Below are 15,670 nucleotides of genomic sequence, written 5' to 3' on the forward strand. Positions count from 1 at the left end.
TTGTGGGAAGTGCTGTGCCCAGCATACAGTAGGTACTTCATAAGTGACCTTAACCTGCAGTGAAAATGGTGATGATTGTACACACTCTGAGAGCTGCCGCTGGCCCAGGGGTGTGGCCAGTGGCAGGGTTCTGGTCCAGAACCTCTTGGTGAAATACTTGTCTTTATTATGCACTTAACGTGTACCAGGTGCCATTGATAGGCATTGCTGTGGATACCAAGATGAGCCCAACAGTCTCAGCCCTCAGGGTACAGCAGACACTGTCACAGGAGCTAGGAACATCCAGGGGGGTCAGAATTGGGAGAAGTCAGAGCTTCCAGGGCTGTGGGCGCAGGGCCCTCACCGGGGCGGGAGCCAGGAGAGGGTCTCTGGGAAGGCTTCTTGGAGGAGGTGGGATGGGGCAGGTCAGAGGAGAGAAGGCAGGGTGTCCAAGGTGGGGCAGACAGCCCAAGCAAAGGTGCGGCAGTGGGAATGTGGAAACAAGATTTCTGTATGAGGTGGGGGCCAGGTGAGCAGGCCTGGACCCCAGGCCACGTGCCCCAGGTGACGGGGTGCTGGTCGCCGGGGAGTGACGGAGGCGGGTTCCTGCTGACGAGGCCCGCGTCCTCCGCAGGCGCACGGACACCAGCATCACCTGCACGGTGCCTGGGGGCGCCCTGCCGGCCCCCGTGCCCGTGTGCGTGCGCTTTGAGCGCCGGGGCTGCGTGCACGGCAACCTCACCTTCTGGTACAAGCGGAACCCGGTCATCACGGCCATCAGTCCCCGCCGCAGCCACGTCAGGTGAGACCTGGACGTGACCCCAGGCCAGGGCACTCTCCGGGGCTGCACCTGGGCTCACGGAGCTTGCTGTCCCCCCGCAGTGGCGGCAGGACCATCACGGTGGCCGGCGAGCGTTTCCACATGGTGCAGAAGGTGTCCATGGCCGTGCACCACATCGGCCGGGAGCCCACGGTGAGGGCGGGGCCCCGGCAGGCAGGGCTGGTTGCGGCCCCGGCTGACCAGGCGTCACTCCGCCACATCTCCTCATCTCTGCCTCTCCTGTCTCTGCCTCTCTCTCTCCCCCTCTTTTTCCACATCTGACTATCCCTCCCGTCCCCCACCTTGGCCCCGGCCCCCCTCAACCAGCTCTGCAAGGTTCTTAACTCCACCCTCATCACCTGCCCATCGCCCGGGGCCCTGAGCAATGCCTCAGCCCCCGTGGACTTCTTCCTCAACGGCCGGGCCTACGCAGACGAGGCAGCCGTGGACGAGGAGCTCCTGGACCCCGAGGAGGCCCAGCGGGGCAGCAGGTTCCGCCTGGACTACCTCCCTGACCCACAGTTCTCCACGGCGAAGAGGGAGAAGTGGATCAAGCACCACCCCGGGGAGCCCCTCACCCTGGTCATCCACGTGAGTGCCAGTGGGTGCCAGGTGGGGGGCGTGAGCAGGCCGGGCTTAGCCACAGGCCTCACGAGCACCCCTTCTGCTCCCACAGAAGGAGCAGGACGGCCTGGGCCTCGAGAGCCACGAGTACCGGGTCAAGATTGGCCAGGTGGCCTGTGACATACAGATCGTCTCCGAGAGAGTCATCCACTGCTCGGTCAACGAGTCCCTGGGCACAGCAGAGGGGCAGCTGCCCATCACAGTGAGTGGACGGGGCACTAGAGGCAGAGGTGGGCTTGGCCCCCAGTCTTGCCCCAAGTGCCTGAGCGTCTGCCCCCTGCCCGGCACGTCTCAGCTGAGCATTGTCGTGCTCAGAAGCTTAGACAACCAGGGCAAAGAGGAGCTTTACCTCCCCACTTGGCAGATGAGGAAACTGAGACCCAAAAACTTAGTGACCTGTTCAAGGTCAGTGATCAGCCCCAGCTGACTCTCAGAGGCCATGACAAGTTGTCCCCGTTCCACTTGTTGCTCTACCCAGAGTCTGGGCCGCCAGTCGCCATGCGGAGTCATGGAGGGAGGGAAGCAGGAGTGGAGAGAGGGCCCAGAACATGGGATCTCTTCTGCACTGTACCTGCTTGCATGCCTCCTGAGATGGGGCGCTCACTCCCTCCCAGGTGGCACATGCCACCCAGGATGGCTCTGACTGCAAAAGCTCCCTTTCACCTGTACCCCAGTCCCAGTTCTGCCTTTTGAGTCCTAAGAACTCACCTGCTCCCCTGGTCCTTGGGCAGCCCTACACATACTTCAGGACATGGCCAGGCTCTATGAACTGCCCGGCCACCGGCTCTTTGGCTCCTCCTCCCAGGCTGTAATAATAATCACAGTTGCCTGTATTTATTGAGTCTCCCTTCTGTGCCAGGCTCGGGACTAAGGGCTTGACAGGCATCATCTCATTTAGCCCTCGTAGCATCCCCAGGAGATGGGTGGGGCTCTCTCTGTCTTATACTTGTGGCATCTGAGGCTCAGAGAGGTTAGGTGCCTTGCTCAAGACCGCACAGCTAGTGAGGAGAAGAGCCAGGGCGTAAGTCCAGGGAAGATACAACCCCCTCCCCCCACCTCTGTGCAGATCCAGGTAGGGAACTTCAACCAGACCATCGCCACGCTGCAGCTGGGGGGCAGTGAGACCGCCATCATCGTGTCCATTGTCATCTGTAGTGTCCTGCTGCTGCTCTCCGTGGTTGGTAAGGAGCCCCACCCTCATGTCGCTTTGCGGGGGGCAGACCTACCCCACTTTGCCTCAGCCCCTCTGAAGATCCGTGAGTAGGAGAGAAGGCATAGTGGGCCGGGGCAGACTGAACAAAGGCGTGAAGGTAGGAACGGGTGAGGCGCTCAGAGGTGGTGAGGAGTGTGCCCCAGCGACAGCACAAAGGGTGGAGGACAGCAGCTGTTGAGAAGCGTGCTGGGCCCAGGCGATGGGCCCTGAGTGCCACGCAGAGGGATTTGGAACCTTGTTCTCCAGTCAGTAGGGCCTGCTGAAGGTACTTATAAGAGGGCTGTTCAGGGAAGATTAACCTTCCTCTTGGGTAGGCTATACCACTATTAAAATAATGGTTATGAAAGTAATGTATTCAATGTAGCATGGAAATTGAAGCCCTCATACACTGCTGGTGGGAATTTAAATGGTGCCATTGCCATGGCAAACTCTCCGGCAGTTCCTCGACATGTTAAATAAAGTTACTGTGTGACCCAGCAGTCCCCGTCCTGGGTATCTGCCCAAGATAAATGAAAACATATGTCCACACAAGCACCTGTGCATGAATGTTCATAGCAGCATTATTCATCACCAAAAGTGGCAACAGCCCAGATGTCCATCAGCCGATGAATGGATAAAGAAAATATGGTTTATCCATACCATGGGTTAGTATTAAGCCATAAAAAGGAATATATATATTTTATACATCTCATTGTATGATATATATATATAGATATATTACATCTCAGAAAGGGGTTATAAGTACTGCTTTGTAATTTTTTAGAACTTCTGACACATGGTACAGCATGGATGCCCCTTGAGGATGTCGTGATAAGTGAAAGATGCCAGACATAAAAGATCACATAGTTTGATTCCGTTTATATGAAATGTCCAGAATAGGTAAATCGATAAAGACAGAAAGCAAATTAGTGGTTGCCAGGGGCAGGAGGCGAGTGGATGGGGACTGACTACTTGTGGTTATGGGTCTTCAAGGGGCAGGGAAAGTGCGCTAAAATTAGGTAGTGGTGATGGTTACACAACCCTGTGAATATACTAAAAGCCATTAAATTGTATGCTTTACATGGATAGACTATATGGCATATGCATTATATCTCAATAAAACTGTTTTTAAAAAAGTAATATATTCAATGTAGAAAATTTAGGGAAAACTGGGATAGAATATATAATATATAAAAATATTATATATATATATATATATATTTGGCTGCGTTGGGTCTTCGTTGCTGTGCATGGGCTTTCTTTAGTTGCGGCGAGCGGGGGCTACTCTTCATTGCGGTGCGTGGGCTTCTCATTGCGGTGGCTTCTCTTGTTTCGGAGCACGGGCTCTAGGCGCGCGGGCTTCAGTAGTTGTGGTGTGCAGGGTCAGTAGTTGTGGCTTGTGGGCTCTAGAGCTCAGGCTTAGTAGTTATGGCGCACGGGCTTAGTGGGATCCGCGGCATGTGGGATCTTTCCCGACCAGAGCACGAACCCATGTCGCCTGCATTAGCAAGCGGATTCTTAAGCACCGTGCCACCAGGGAAGCCCCATGTATATTTTATGCATCTCATTATATGAGATATATAGAGATATGTTACATCCCAGAAAGGGCTTATAATATAATACTGCTTTGTAATCTTTTAAAAGTTTCTTAATTCACAAGTAATACCTCGTCGTTGTAGAAAGAACTGAAAATGCTAAATAGCAGAAAGAGAACAGAAATCCAGTTTACCACTATTTTATTTTTTTTCACTCAAGTAATTTTTTTAAATTAAGTTTTATTTTATGTTATAGTTGATTTACATTGTTGTGTTAGTTTCAAGTGTACAGCAAAGTGACTTAGTTATACATAAACATATATCCATTCTTTTTCAGATTCTTTTCCCATATAGGTTATTAGAGTGTTGAGTGCAGTACCGTGTGCTATACAATAGGTCCTTGTTGGTTATCTGTTTTATATAGTAGTGTGTGTATGTTAATCCCAAACTCCTAATTTATCCCTCCTCCCACATTCCCCCTTTGGTAACTGTAAGTTTGTTTTCAAAGCCTGTGAGTCTGTTTGTTTTGTAAATAAGTTCATTTGTATCATTTTTTTTAGATTCCACATATAAATGATATCATGATATTTATCTTTCCCTGTCTGATGTCCTTCACTTAGTATGATCATCTCTAGGTCCATCCATGTTGTTGCAAATGGCATTATTTCATTATTTTTTATGGCTGAGTAATATTCCATGGCATATATGTACCACATTTTCTTTATCCACTCCTCTGTTGATGGACATTTTGGTTGCTCCCATGTCTTGGCTATTGTAAATAATGCTGCAGTGAACATTGGGGTGCATGTATCTTTTTGAATCATGGTTTTCTCTGGATATATGCCTGGGAGTGGGATTGCTGCGTCATGTGGTAATTCTGTTTTTAGTTTTTTAAGGAACTTCCATACTGTTCTCCATAGTGGCTGTATCAATTTACATTCCCACCAACAGTGCAAGAGGGTTCCCTTTTCTCCACACCCTCTCCAGCATTTATTGTTTGTAGACTTTTTGATGATGGCCATTCTGATCAGTGTGAGGTGATACCTCACTGTAGTTCTGATTTGCACTTATCTAATAATTAGCAATGTTGAGCATCTTTTCCTGTGCTTTTTGGCCATTTGTTTGTCTTCTTTAAAGAAATGTCTTTAGATTTTCTGCCCATTTTTTGATTGGGCTGTCTGTTTTTTGATATTGAGCTACATGAGCTGTTTGTATATTTTATAGATTAATCCCTTGTCGGTCACTTCATTTGCAAATATTTTCTCCCATTCTGTGGGTTGTGTTTCCATTTTGTTTATGGTCTTCTGGGTTTTTGTTTTTGCTGTGCAAAAGCTTTTAAGTTTAATTAGATCCCGTTTGTTTTCCTTTTTATTTTCATTACTCTAGGAGGTGGATCACAAAAGATAATGCTGTGATTTATGTCAGAGAGTGTTCTGCCTATGTTTTCCTTTAAGAGTTTTATAATTTCCAGCCTTACATTTAGATCTTTAATCCATTTTGAGTTTGTGTATGGTGTTACAGAATGTTCTAGTTTCATTCTTTTACATGTAGCTCTCCAGTTTTCCCAGCACCACTTATTGAAGAGACCGTCTTTTCTCCACTGTATAGTCTTGCCTCCTTTGTCATAGATTGATCATAGGTGCGTGGGTTTATCTCTGGGCTTTTTATCCTGTTCCATTTATCTATATTTCTGTTTTTGTGCCTGTACCATACTGTTTTGATTACTGTAGCTTTGTAGTATAGTCTGAAGTCAGGGAGCCTGATTCCTCCAGCTCCATTTTTGTTTCTCAGGATTGTTTTGGCTATTCAGGGGTCTTTTGTGTTTCCATACAAATTGTAAAATTTTTTGTTCTAGTTCTGTGAAAAATGCCATTGGTAATTTAATAGGGATTGCATTGAATCTGTAGATTGCCTTGGGTAGTATAGTTATTTTCACAATATTGATTCTTCCAGTCCCAGAACATGGTATATTTTCCATCTGTTTGTCTTATCTTCAATTTCTTTCATCAGCATCTGATAGTTTTCAGGGTACAGGTCTTTCACCTCCTTACGTAGGTTTATTCCTAGGTATTTTATTCTTTTCTATGCAGTGGTGAATGGGCTTGTTTCCTTGATTTCTCTTTCTGATCTTTCATTGTTATTGTATAGGAATGAAAGAGATTTCTGTGTATTAATTTTGTATCCTGCTACTTTACCAAATTCATTGATTAGCTCTAGTAGTTTTCTGGTAGCATCTTTAGGATTTTCTATGTATAGTATCATGCCATTTGCAAACAGTGACAGTTTTACTTCTTTTCCAATTTGGATTCCTTTTATTTCCCTTTCTTCTCTGATTGCTGTGGCTAGGACTTCCAAAACTATGTTGAATAATAGTGGCAAGAGTGGACATCCTCGTCTTGTTCCTGATCTTAGAGGAAATGCTTTCAGTTTTTCACCATTGAGAATGATGTTTGCTGTGGGTTTGTCATATATGGCCTTTATTATGTTGAGGTGGGTTCCCTCTATGCCCACTTTCTGGAGAGTTTTTATCATAAATGGGTGTTGAATTTTGTCGGAAGCTTTTTCTGCGTCTATTGAGATGATCATATGGTTTTTATTCCTCAATTTGTTGATGCGGTGTATCACACTGATTTTTTTTGCAGATATTGGAAAATCCTTGCATCATTGGGATAAATCCCACTTGATCGTGGTGTATGATCCTTTTAATGTGTTGTTGGATTCGGTTTGTAGTATTTTGTTGAGGATTTTTGCATCTATGTTCATCAGTGATACTGGCCTGTACTTTTCTTTTTTTTGTAGTATCTTTGTCTGGTTTTGGTATCAGGGTGATGGTGGCCTCATAGAATGAGTTTGAGAGTGTTCTTTCCTCTGCAGTTTTTTGGAATAGTTTCAGAAGGGTAGGTGTTTATCACTATTTTAAACAAACACACATTTCTTATTATAAGAATGGGACATGGAGCCTTATTTTCCTGGCCGTTTCCCAAGCCCTTGGCCCTGTAGTTTTCAACCCACTGGGGAGGAGAGGACCGTGAGCTGACGCGCCCGCCCCAAGGAGCTGGAGCTGAGGGGCGCAGGCAGGACCTCTCCCTTCAGGCCCAGGCCCTGCACAGGGCAGGTACCGACAAATGCTCTCCGAAGGGCTTTCATTGGCCTGACCCGCCTCTCTGCTGCCCACAGCCCTGTTTGTCTTCTGTACCAAGAGCCGCCGCGCTGAGCGCTACTGGCAGAAGACACTGCTGCAGATGGAGGAGATGGAATCCCAGATCCGAGAGGAGATCCGTAAAGGTAGCGGGTGGCGACCATGCGGGACCTTGGGCCTCGGCTTCTTCCTCTGTTCCACTCACAGCCACTGCCTGTTTACCAGGCTTTGCTGAGCTGCAGACGGACATGACGGATCTGACCAAGGAGCTGAACCGCAGCCAGGGCATCCCCTTCCTGGAGTACAAGCACTTTGTGACCCGCACCTTCTTCCCTAAGGTCAGTTCAGGCCCCTGCCGGCTACTTCAGGAGCTCCTCGACCCCTCCCTGGGCCCTGAGAATCTAGAGGGCACTTCTGCGCCGATGGGAGAACTTGACAAGTGCAGGCTGGGCCCCTTGAGCAGAACGAAACCTGCACGCCCGCCTGTGGCAGCCTGGGCCCCTGCCCTGGCCTGCTGAGGGGGAGGGCCCAGTTTCCCCCACTTTCCTTCTCTGCTCACTGATGTTTTAACTGTCCGTATAGAAGCTAGCTGCCAGGCCTACTTTTCTCCTGGGGTGCTGGGCATGCCTCCCCTCTCAGGGGGTGAGTATAGGCACCAGTTCACTGCCAGCCCCTCTCCTCTCTGGGCCCCTTCCCAGGGAGGCCTCTCTGGGTCTCCGCATCTCCTCCTTCTGTCCACTGGACTCTGTCCCATCCCTTCCATGCCTCTTGTGCTGTTCTAGGGGCCGCTGCCTTGTCCCCACCTTCCCTGGCCTGTCAAGAGCGTTTATGCCAGTGGCCAGCACCCTCCTCTGGCCCTGTCCACACTGTTCTCCATGCAGCAGCCACAGAGAGCCCATATTGTGGTCGCTGCAGGCATTTCTCCCTCAGTGTCCCTCATTCTGCACTGAGCTGCGTTTGCTTCCTCTTAAGCCTCGTGCACCCCAGCTTTGCCACACCTTGGCTCATGCTGCACCTGCTCCTTTTCCTCCGGGAAGCCCCCGGGGACTCCCCTCCCCTCTCCTCTGGAGTCCTATGGCACCTGGGCGTGGCCCACTGCCTCTTCTTCCTTTGTAAAGTGGGCTTTTGCATTTGTCGAGCGGCCCCTGCATGTGTCAGGGGAAGGTGCAGCCCTGCCGAGATGCTGGGGGTCTGCGGCCCTGCTGAGGCGCTGGGGGTCTGCCTCCACAGTGCTCCTCCCTCTATGAAGAGCGTTACGTCCTGCCCTCCCAGACCCTCAACTCCCCGGGCAGTTCCCTGGTGCAGGAGACCCACCCACTGCTGGGAGAGTGGAAGGTGAGTAGCCCTCCACCTGTAGACAGACAGACAGACAGACAGACAGACAGACACACACACACACACACACACACACCTGCCTCAGGGCAACCCCATCTCTCTCTGGGCCCCACTTTCTAGCTCATCTGACCCATTGATCCTAATCATGGGAAGTTGGGAGGAACCTGCCATTGGATGGTAGTGAGCCCTCCATCGCAGGAGGTATTCAAGTGGCCATTCAGGGTGTTCTATGTGCTGACTCCCAGGCCAGGTAGAGAGGGGAGATGATTGGGTCCCCCTGGACGTCCCACTCCCCCTGCTGCTTAGAGAATGGAAGGTGAGAGGGTCCCCCACACAGGGATACTGGGTTGCCTTCAGGCACCCTTGCCCGAGCCGCACTTTCCAACTCAACTGAGCCACTGTTCCCAGTCACAGGGAGGTAGGCGGCGTCTACCACTAAAGGTAATGAGCTCCCCCTCCCAGGAAGCATTCGAGGAGCCATTCAGGGCATCTTAAGTGCTGACTCCTAGGCCAGGCAGAGACACTGGACCTCTGTGGACACCCCCTCACTGAATGCTTCCGCAGATCCCCGAGAGCTGCCGGCCCAACATGGAAGAGGGCATCAGCCTGTTCTCCTCGCTGCTCAACAACAAGCACTTCCTCATTGTCTTCGTCCACGCGCTGGAGCAACAGAAGGACTTCGCGGTGCGGGACAGGTCAGGCTGCGAGGCTCCGGGGGAGGGCGGGGGCCTGTCGGAGGCCACCCAGCCGGTCCTGGGTCTGCCTGGCTGGATCCAAGGCTGGGCCAGTTTCCAAATCACCATGTCCTTGGGACAGCTGGCATCTCCCCAGCGTCAGACCCTGGGTCCTGGGGCTGTAGAGGTCCTGAGACCCCCCTCCCCATTCTTCCCCTTCCGGGTCTGCTTGCCCAGGACAGGGCTCGTGGGCATGGCGGTTGCTGTGCGTGGTAGGGAAGGTAGCCCATTCTCCAGCGAGATTTTAGTCACACCCGTCTGCATCCAGCGACAAGGTAGCAGCAGAACCCCCACTGCGTGGTCCTCGGAGCCCAGGGCCTTGCGGTGCGGGCGGTGCTGACGCCCCCTGCCCACGCCCGCCCACAGGTGCAGCCTGGCCTCCCTGCTGACCATTGCGCTCCACGGCAAGCTCGAGTACTATACGGGCATCATGAAGGAGCTGCTGGTGGACCTCATCGACGCCTCGGCCGCCAAGAACCCCAAGCTCATGCTGAGGCGCACGGAGTCCGTGGTCGAGAAGATGCTCACCAACTGGATGTCCATCTGCATGTACAGCTGCCTGAGGGTGAGGGTGCCGGGGTGCGGGGCACCTGTGCCGCCGCCGCCTAGACCTGATTCCATTTTATTCTCATGCCAACTCTGCCGAAGGGATTATCGTGTTCTTTGTGCAGATGTGGAATGGGGGGCTCAGAGGGCACGGGGACAGCCCCATAGGATCCATCATACAGATGGGGAAACTGAGGCTCAGAGAAGGCCTGACTTCCTGCAAGGGCTCAGAGCAAGCCCAGGACGGAACAGAGGCTGTGTCAGTGGCATTGTTTCAGAAGATTGTTTTCTCAGTCCTCACATGCCCCCTGATGTGCCTTTGAGTCCAGCTCTGCCACTTCCCTGCTGGGTGACCCTGAGCAGGTTGCTTGCCCTCTCTGAGCCTCGGCAATGAGAATGACACTCCGTACCTGGAAGGGTTGCTGGCATGATGAAATGAATGTGGCCACCCACATTAGGCGATGTTCGAGCTTGGAGTCCACAGAGACACCTCTGGGTGGAGGGTGGGAGTGAGGCAGCAGCACCAGGATCAAAAGGAGGGTATTAAGCAGGCAGCCACAGAGGTATTGGTAGAAGGGGGTAGCGAAGGCGTTCCAAGTTGGGGCCGGAATCTGGAGTGTAGGCTGGAGGCCAGGGGCTGGGCCAGGCAGTCTGGCCTCAGCCTCTGACAGGCCCACACCTACCGCAGGAGACGGTCGGGGAGCCGTTCTTCCTGCTCCTGTGCGCCATCAAGCAGCAGATCAACAAGGGCTCCATCGACGCCATCACAGGCAAGGCCCGCTACACGCTCAACGAGGAGTGGCTGCTGCGGGAGAACATCGAGGCCAAGCCCCGGGTGAGCCGGGCGGGCAGCCGGGCAGGACGTCACGGCCTGGGCTGGCAGGGAGGGGTCCCGCACCCCCGGAGAGTCCCGGCTCCACTGCTGACCGTCCCCCCACTTCCCACAGGCTGTCTCCCCTCCAGGGCCCAGTGGGCGCCCGCTGACCCTCCCCCTCTCTCCTGCAGAATCTGAACGTGTCCTTCCAGGGCTGCGGTATGGACTCGCTGAGCGTGCGGGCCATGGACACAGACACGCTGACGCAGGTGAAGGAGAAGATCCTGGAAGCCTTCTGCAAGAACGTGCCCTACTCCCAGTGGCCGCGTGCCGAGGACGTCGACCTAGGTGGGCAGGGCAGGGGCGGCTCCTGCCTTGGGCACACACACTCCCGCCCCTCATCAAATGTGCGCTAACTGTGGCTCTGGGGACGTGAAGACAGATCAGCTGCCAGGAGCTCCATTTGGGGCGGGGAGGGGAGACAGGGCCTGCGGTGGGAGGTCGATGCAGGCTGCTGCCAAGGTGGGCGGGAGAGGCCTCCCCAGCAGCTCTGATATCCCAGTGACAGCCCCGAGGATGAGGCCTTTCCAGAGCTCCTGCTCTGCGCCCGGCACCCTGCACCCTCTCCCCTCCCCGTCTCCCAGATGGGGAAGTAGAGGCTCAGAGACAGGTGTGGGTGCCGCCGGTTCTCTCCCCGTGTGGCCCGCTGGGTGCCTGCCTCCCCGCGGCCCCTGCTCCCAGCCCTGATGCCCTGCCCCCTGCCCGCAGAGTGGTTCGCCTCGAGCACGCAGAGCTACATCCTGCGGGACCTGGACGACACCTCGGTGGTCGAGGATGGCCGCAAGAAGCTCAACACGCTGGCCCACTACAAGGTGGGCCCTGGCTCCACCCAGCTTCCGCCACTCCCACCCTCCCTGACCTCCGACCTCTGACCTCGGCCTCTCTCCCCATCAGATCCCTGAAGGTGCCTCCCTGGCCATGAGCCTCACGGACAAGAAGGACAACACCCTGGGCCGAGGTAGTGCTGGTGGACGTGGGGAGGGCCCCTTCTGAGCAGCCCCAGTGGGGAAGCTGAGGCTTCAAGGGACAGGGCGGGGCCGGGCTGAGGCTCCCTGCTGGGGGCAGGGCCGGGGGCCCCCCTGCCGCAGGGCTGCTTGGCAGGGCCTGTGGCCAGGCCTCTCAGCGCTGGTTTCCTGCAGGCAGCAGAGAGAGGCCCCAGGAGGGGTGGGATGTGATTCCAAGAGGTCTGGGCAGCCGCCAGGCCATGTGGGCTTTGGCCTGTGTCCCCGCCTCAGACCTCCCGTCCATACCTTCAGATGCCCCAGGCCTGGGGTCCTAGGCTCCTCTGGGTCTTGGGGTCCCCTCCGGAGGCAAGGAGCAGGCTCTCGGGTCTCTCCCAGTGAGGTCTGGGCTGGGGGTTGAGGGCAACCACCCTGCCCTACTCGGGGGCCGTGCCAATCTCCATCTGTGACTGTCTCCCTGCTCCGGCTGTCACCTTGTGGATGTTTCCGTCTCTGTCAACGCCTCTGTCTTTCTCTCTCTACCTCATTCTCTGTGTGTTTCTCTGGTTCTCTCTCTCAGCTCTCTTACTTTGCATTTCTCTCTCTCTGCCTTGTTCTCTCCACACGTCTGTTTGGCTCTGTCCATTTAGCTCAGTTTCTTTCTCCATCTTTTTGTCTCTATTTCTGTTTCTCTCTCTCCCCACTCCTCTCTCGTTTATTTATTGTGTGTGTTTTCCCTCTCGCAGTGAAAGACTTGGACACAGAGAAGTATTTCCATTTGGTGAGTGCCCTGCCTCCTGCCCTGGGGGTGCCCGCCCTTCACTGGGTGTCGACTTGGCTTCCTGCCACCCTGGGCCTCTGGGGGCAGTGCTTGCAGGCCCTGGGAAAGGCTGGGGTGGGGAGCGGGAATGGGACCCAGGGTAGCTCACGTGCACCACAAAGAGAGCCCAGTGCCCACGGGGGCAGGGTAGGACCGCCCACGGGCGGCCGGGGATGGTGCCTGGCGCCAGCACTGACCACTGACCGCTGCCCCGGCCTCCCAGGTGCTGCCCACGGATGAGCTGGCAGAGCCCAAGAAGTCCCACCGGCAGAGCCACCGCAAGAAGGTGCTACCGGAGATCTACCTGACTCGCCTGCTGTCCACCAAGGTGGGCCCACCCTCATCTCTGTGTCCTCACTCCAGTGGGTCGGCTGTGACCACACACTTGGAGTGAGGGGGACAGTGCTTCCCCTGTGGGGCCAGCCAGGCTCTGGGGCGAGAGGCTGAGGGTGTTGGGTCCCAGCTGAGGAGGGGTTTGCTCCCAGCATGAAGGGTGCCCGATGACAACTTCTTTATCAGCCCGTGTGACACGGAGGGCAGCAGAGGCCCAGTGATGCCCCCAAGGCCACACAGCTGGGGCAGCAGAGTGGGCGCCTAAGAGCTCACACTCCAGCCCAGCAATTCCCTGCTCTATGTCTCAGTCCTTCCAACACCCTTGTGGGGTAGGTTTCACTAACCCGTTTCACAGACAGGAAGACCGAGGCCCAGAGAGGTTAGATGACCAGCCTGATGCCACGTAGCTTCCCCATTCACCCAGCACTGCTCAGTCCCAGCACCACGGGCTCCCCTGAACCGCCAGAGGTGCCTGCTTACCCCGCTCCGTGTGGTCCTGGGCTGACGGCGGCCACCTGCTTCCATGCAGGGCACGCTGCAGAAGTTTCTGGATGACCTGTTCAAGGCCATTCTGAGCATCCGTGAAGACAAGCCCCCACTGGCTGTCAAGTACTTCTTTGACTTCCTGGAAGAGCAAGCAGAGAAGAGGGGGATCTCAGACCCTGACACCCTACACATCTGGAAGACCAACAGGTGGTGGGCCAGTGTGGTGTGGGTGGGAGGCCAGGGGGGAGGGCTGTGTGGCTTCACTGTATCATTGGGGGCAGCAGTGGTGCAGGGGTTCAGAGCCTGGTCTCTCAGCCCACCGGCGTGGGTTCAATCCCTTATGCCATTCCAAGCTGTGTGACCTTGGGTAAGTGACTTAACCTCTCTGTGCTTTAGTTTCGCCTAGCTATAAAACCAGGGCCGTAAAAGTAACCCACTTTAATTGTAAGAATTAACTAGAAGTGAGCATTGTCTAAGTTTTGCCCTTACCATCACTCTCCTCCACCCCTCTGCGGTGGGCACCGTCAGCTCCGTTTTACAAATGAGCACACTGAGGCTTGTGGAGATGTTCCTGCCCCCGATCACATCCCTCCTTTGAGGCACGTTTTAGCTTTTCATGGTCACAAACCCCAACAAGAAGTTGTTGAAAACCTCAGCCTAACCCTCAGAAAAAAATGCCGCAGACCTAGAAGTTTCTGTGTAGTTGCAAGGGCTGCTCAGGGCCCTGGGTGGGGTGGGGTGGGGTGGGGTGGGGGGGTCCGTATGTCCCAGGCTGCCCAGTCACTGGGGAGGAGGGTGTTACCAACCCTCTGGCCTCCTGAGGCTAAGGATCCAGGCCTCTCCCTCCCTCAGTCTGTCTTCCTGGTGACCCAGCTAATGATGGACTTCCCACAGCCATGCAGGGGCTGGAGGAGGAGCCATGGGCTGCTCGGCGGGGGGCAGGGCGGGGGTTCTAATGAGAACCAGGACTGGCTCCCTGGCTCCAGGCTGCTGCGTGAGAGCCGGCGACTCTGCAGGGGGTGGGGCGGGCAGTGAGGGTGAAGTCAGGCCCTGCAGCTCCTGCCTCAGCCCGTGGCCCTCTCCACACAGGAAACCCGGCTCCCAGCCCCTCTGCCGCCCCAGCCGGCCAGGGATGGCCATGAACCCCATTTGTGGAGGAGCAAACCGAGGTTTCCAGAGGTTCCGTCCTGTGACTAGTCTCCGCTGGCCTCGAGGGGCAAAGCTAGCCTGTCCTCTGAGCCTGCCTACCTCCCTGTCCCAAGCCTCCTCAGCAACCACTTCCTCCGCTGCCCACCCTCGGGGTGGGCTCACGCCGCTGCCTCTGTCACTCTCTGTCCCACAGCCTTCCTCTCCGGTTCTGGGTGAACATCCTGAAAAACCCACAGTTTGTCTTTGACATCGAGAAGACGGACCACATCGATGCCTGCCTCTCAGTCATCGCACAGGCCTTCATCGACGCCTGTTCCATCTCCGACCTGCAGCTGGGCAAGGTCAGCTGCTCCTGGGCAGGCCACCTGGTGCTGATGGGGACGGAGATCTTTCTGGGAGGGGAACCAAAAGAGCTCAGATCTGGGGGATGTGGGATGAATGGGGTCATCAGAAGGGGGGCCTCCCAGAAACCGGCACCCACAGTCAAACTACGTGGCTGCAGGCTGGCTGCAGCTGCCTCAGGTGTGCCCCGCACCAGTTCCCAACACTGAGGCCGTGGAGCCAGGCCAGGAGAAGCCAGAGTGAACATGGAAAGCCTGCATGGTCTGGCACACCATCGGAGACCAGTGGGCTCCGGGCGGCAGCCCTGATAGTCAAGAGCCATCCAGTGGGCACTGAGTGAAGGGGTGGGCAGAGGGGAGCACAAGTGACCAAGACCTTTGAATACACGCAAGAGGGAGACCCCTGAGGCATCTGTCTGCAGGGAGAGGACCCAGCTGGCTTTAGCGGGCGCGGAGGAGAGAGAGTGGCATTCCAGGCAGAGGGAAGGGCCTGGGCCGGGCAGGGAGGCTGTAAGCGTTAAAGAGACGGTAGAGTTAGACCTGCCCCTGCAGGAGGGCGGGTGCCTGGCCCTGCGTTTAGCCCGTGACTTTCAGAGAGAGGCCACGAGAGGCAGAAAATGCCGTCACCTCTCACACACTGTATCGGAAGGCAGGACGCCCATGACAGAGAACTGGGAGCATACTTGGCACGTTTTGCTTTCAGGCGTAGGAAACATGTGGTGGGAAATATTCCACTGAGACAGCAATCAGGCTTCCAGAAATCTTAGCCACCAAGACCCATATCCCTAAGCAAGGATACAAACAAAACAGCCTGCGTGTCAA

At 54.9% G+C, this 15,670-nt stretch overlaps 1 protein-coding gene across 2 annotated transcripts in view; it reads left to right on the plus strand.

The window, feature by feature from the left end:
• PLXND1 (plexin D1) overlaps positions 1–15,670 on the plus strand; it is a 52,679-nt gene that overhangs the window by 34,992 nt on the left and 2,017 nt on the right. For both annotated transcript variants that reach the window (XM_068557232.1, XM_068557231.1), the window contains exons 16-33: positions 614–781; positions 862–952; positions 1,127–1,390; positions 1,476–1,625; positions 2,490–2,604; positions 7,328–7,435; positions 7,515–7,627; positions 8,520–8,624; positions 9,189–9,319; positions 9,725–9,923; positions 10,593–10,739; positions 10,910–11,066; positions 11,487–11,590; positions 11,673–11,736; positions 12,466–12,500; positions 12,763–12,867; positions 13,402–13,565; positions 14,701–14,848. In XM_068557232.1, the coding sequence (XP_068413333.1) occupies positions 614–781; positions 862–952; positions 1,127–1,390; positions 1,476–1,625; positions 2,490–2,604; positions 7,328–7,435; positions 7,515–7,627; positions 8,520–8,624; positions 9,189–9,319; positions 9,725–9,923; positions 10,593–10,739; positions 10,910–11,066; positions 11,487–11,590; positions 11,673–11,736; positions 12,466–12,500; positions 12,763–12,867; positions 13,402–13,565; positions 14,701–14,848 (2,368 nt within the window). The remainder of the gene's footprint in view (positions 1–613; positions 782–861; positions 953–1,126; positions 1,391–1,475; positions 1,626–2,489; positions 2,605–7,327; positions 7,436–7,514; positions 7,628–8,519; positions 8,625–9,188; positions 9,320–9,724; positions 9,924–10,592; positions 10,740–10,909; positions 11,067–11,486; positions 11,591–11,672; positions 11,737–12,465; positions 12,501–12,762; positions 12,868–13,401; positions 13,566–14,700; positions 14,849–15,670) is intronic.

This window comes from Eschrichtius robustus, chromosome 12 (genome assembly GCF_028021215.1).
Source record: "Eschrichtius robustus isolate mEscRob2 chromosome 12, mEscRob2.pri, whole genome shotgun sequence".
NCBI classification, from domain to species: domain Eukaryota; kingdom Metazoa; phylum Chordata; class Mammalia; order Artiodactyla; family Eschrichtiidae; genus Eschrichtius; species Eschrichtius robustus.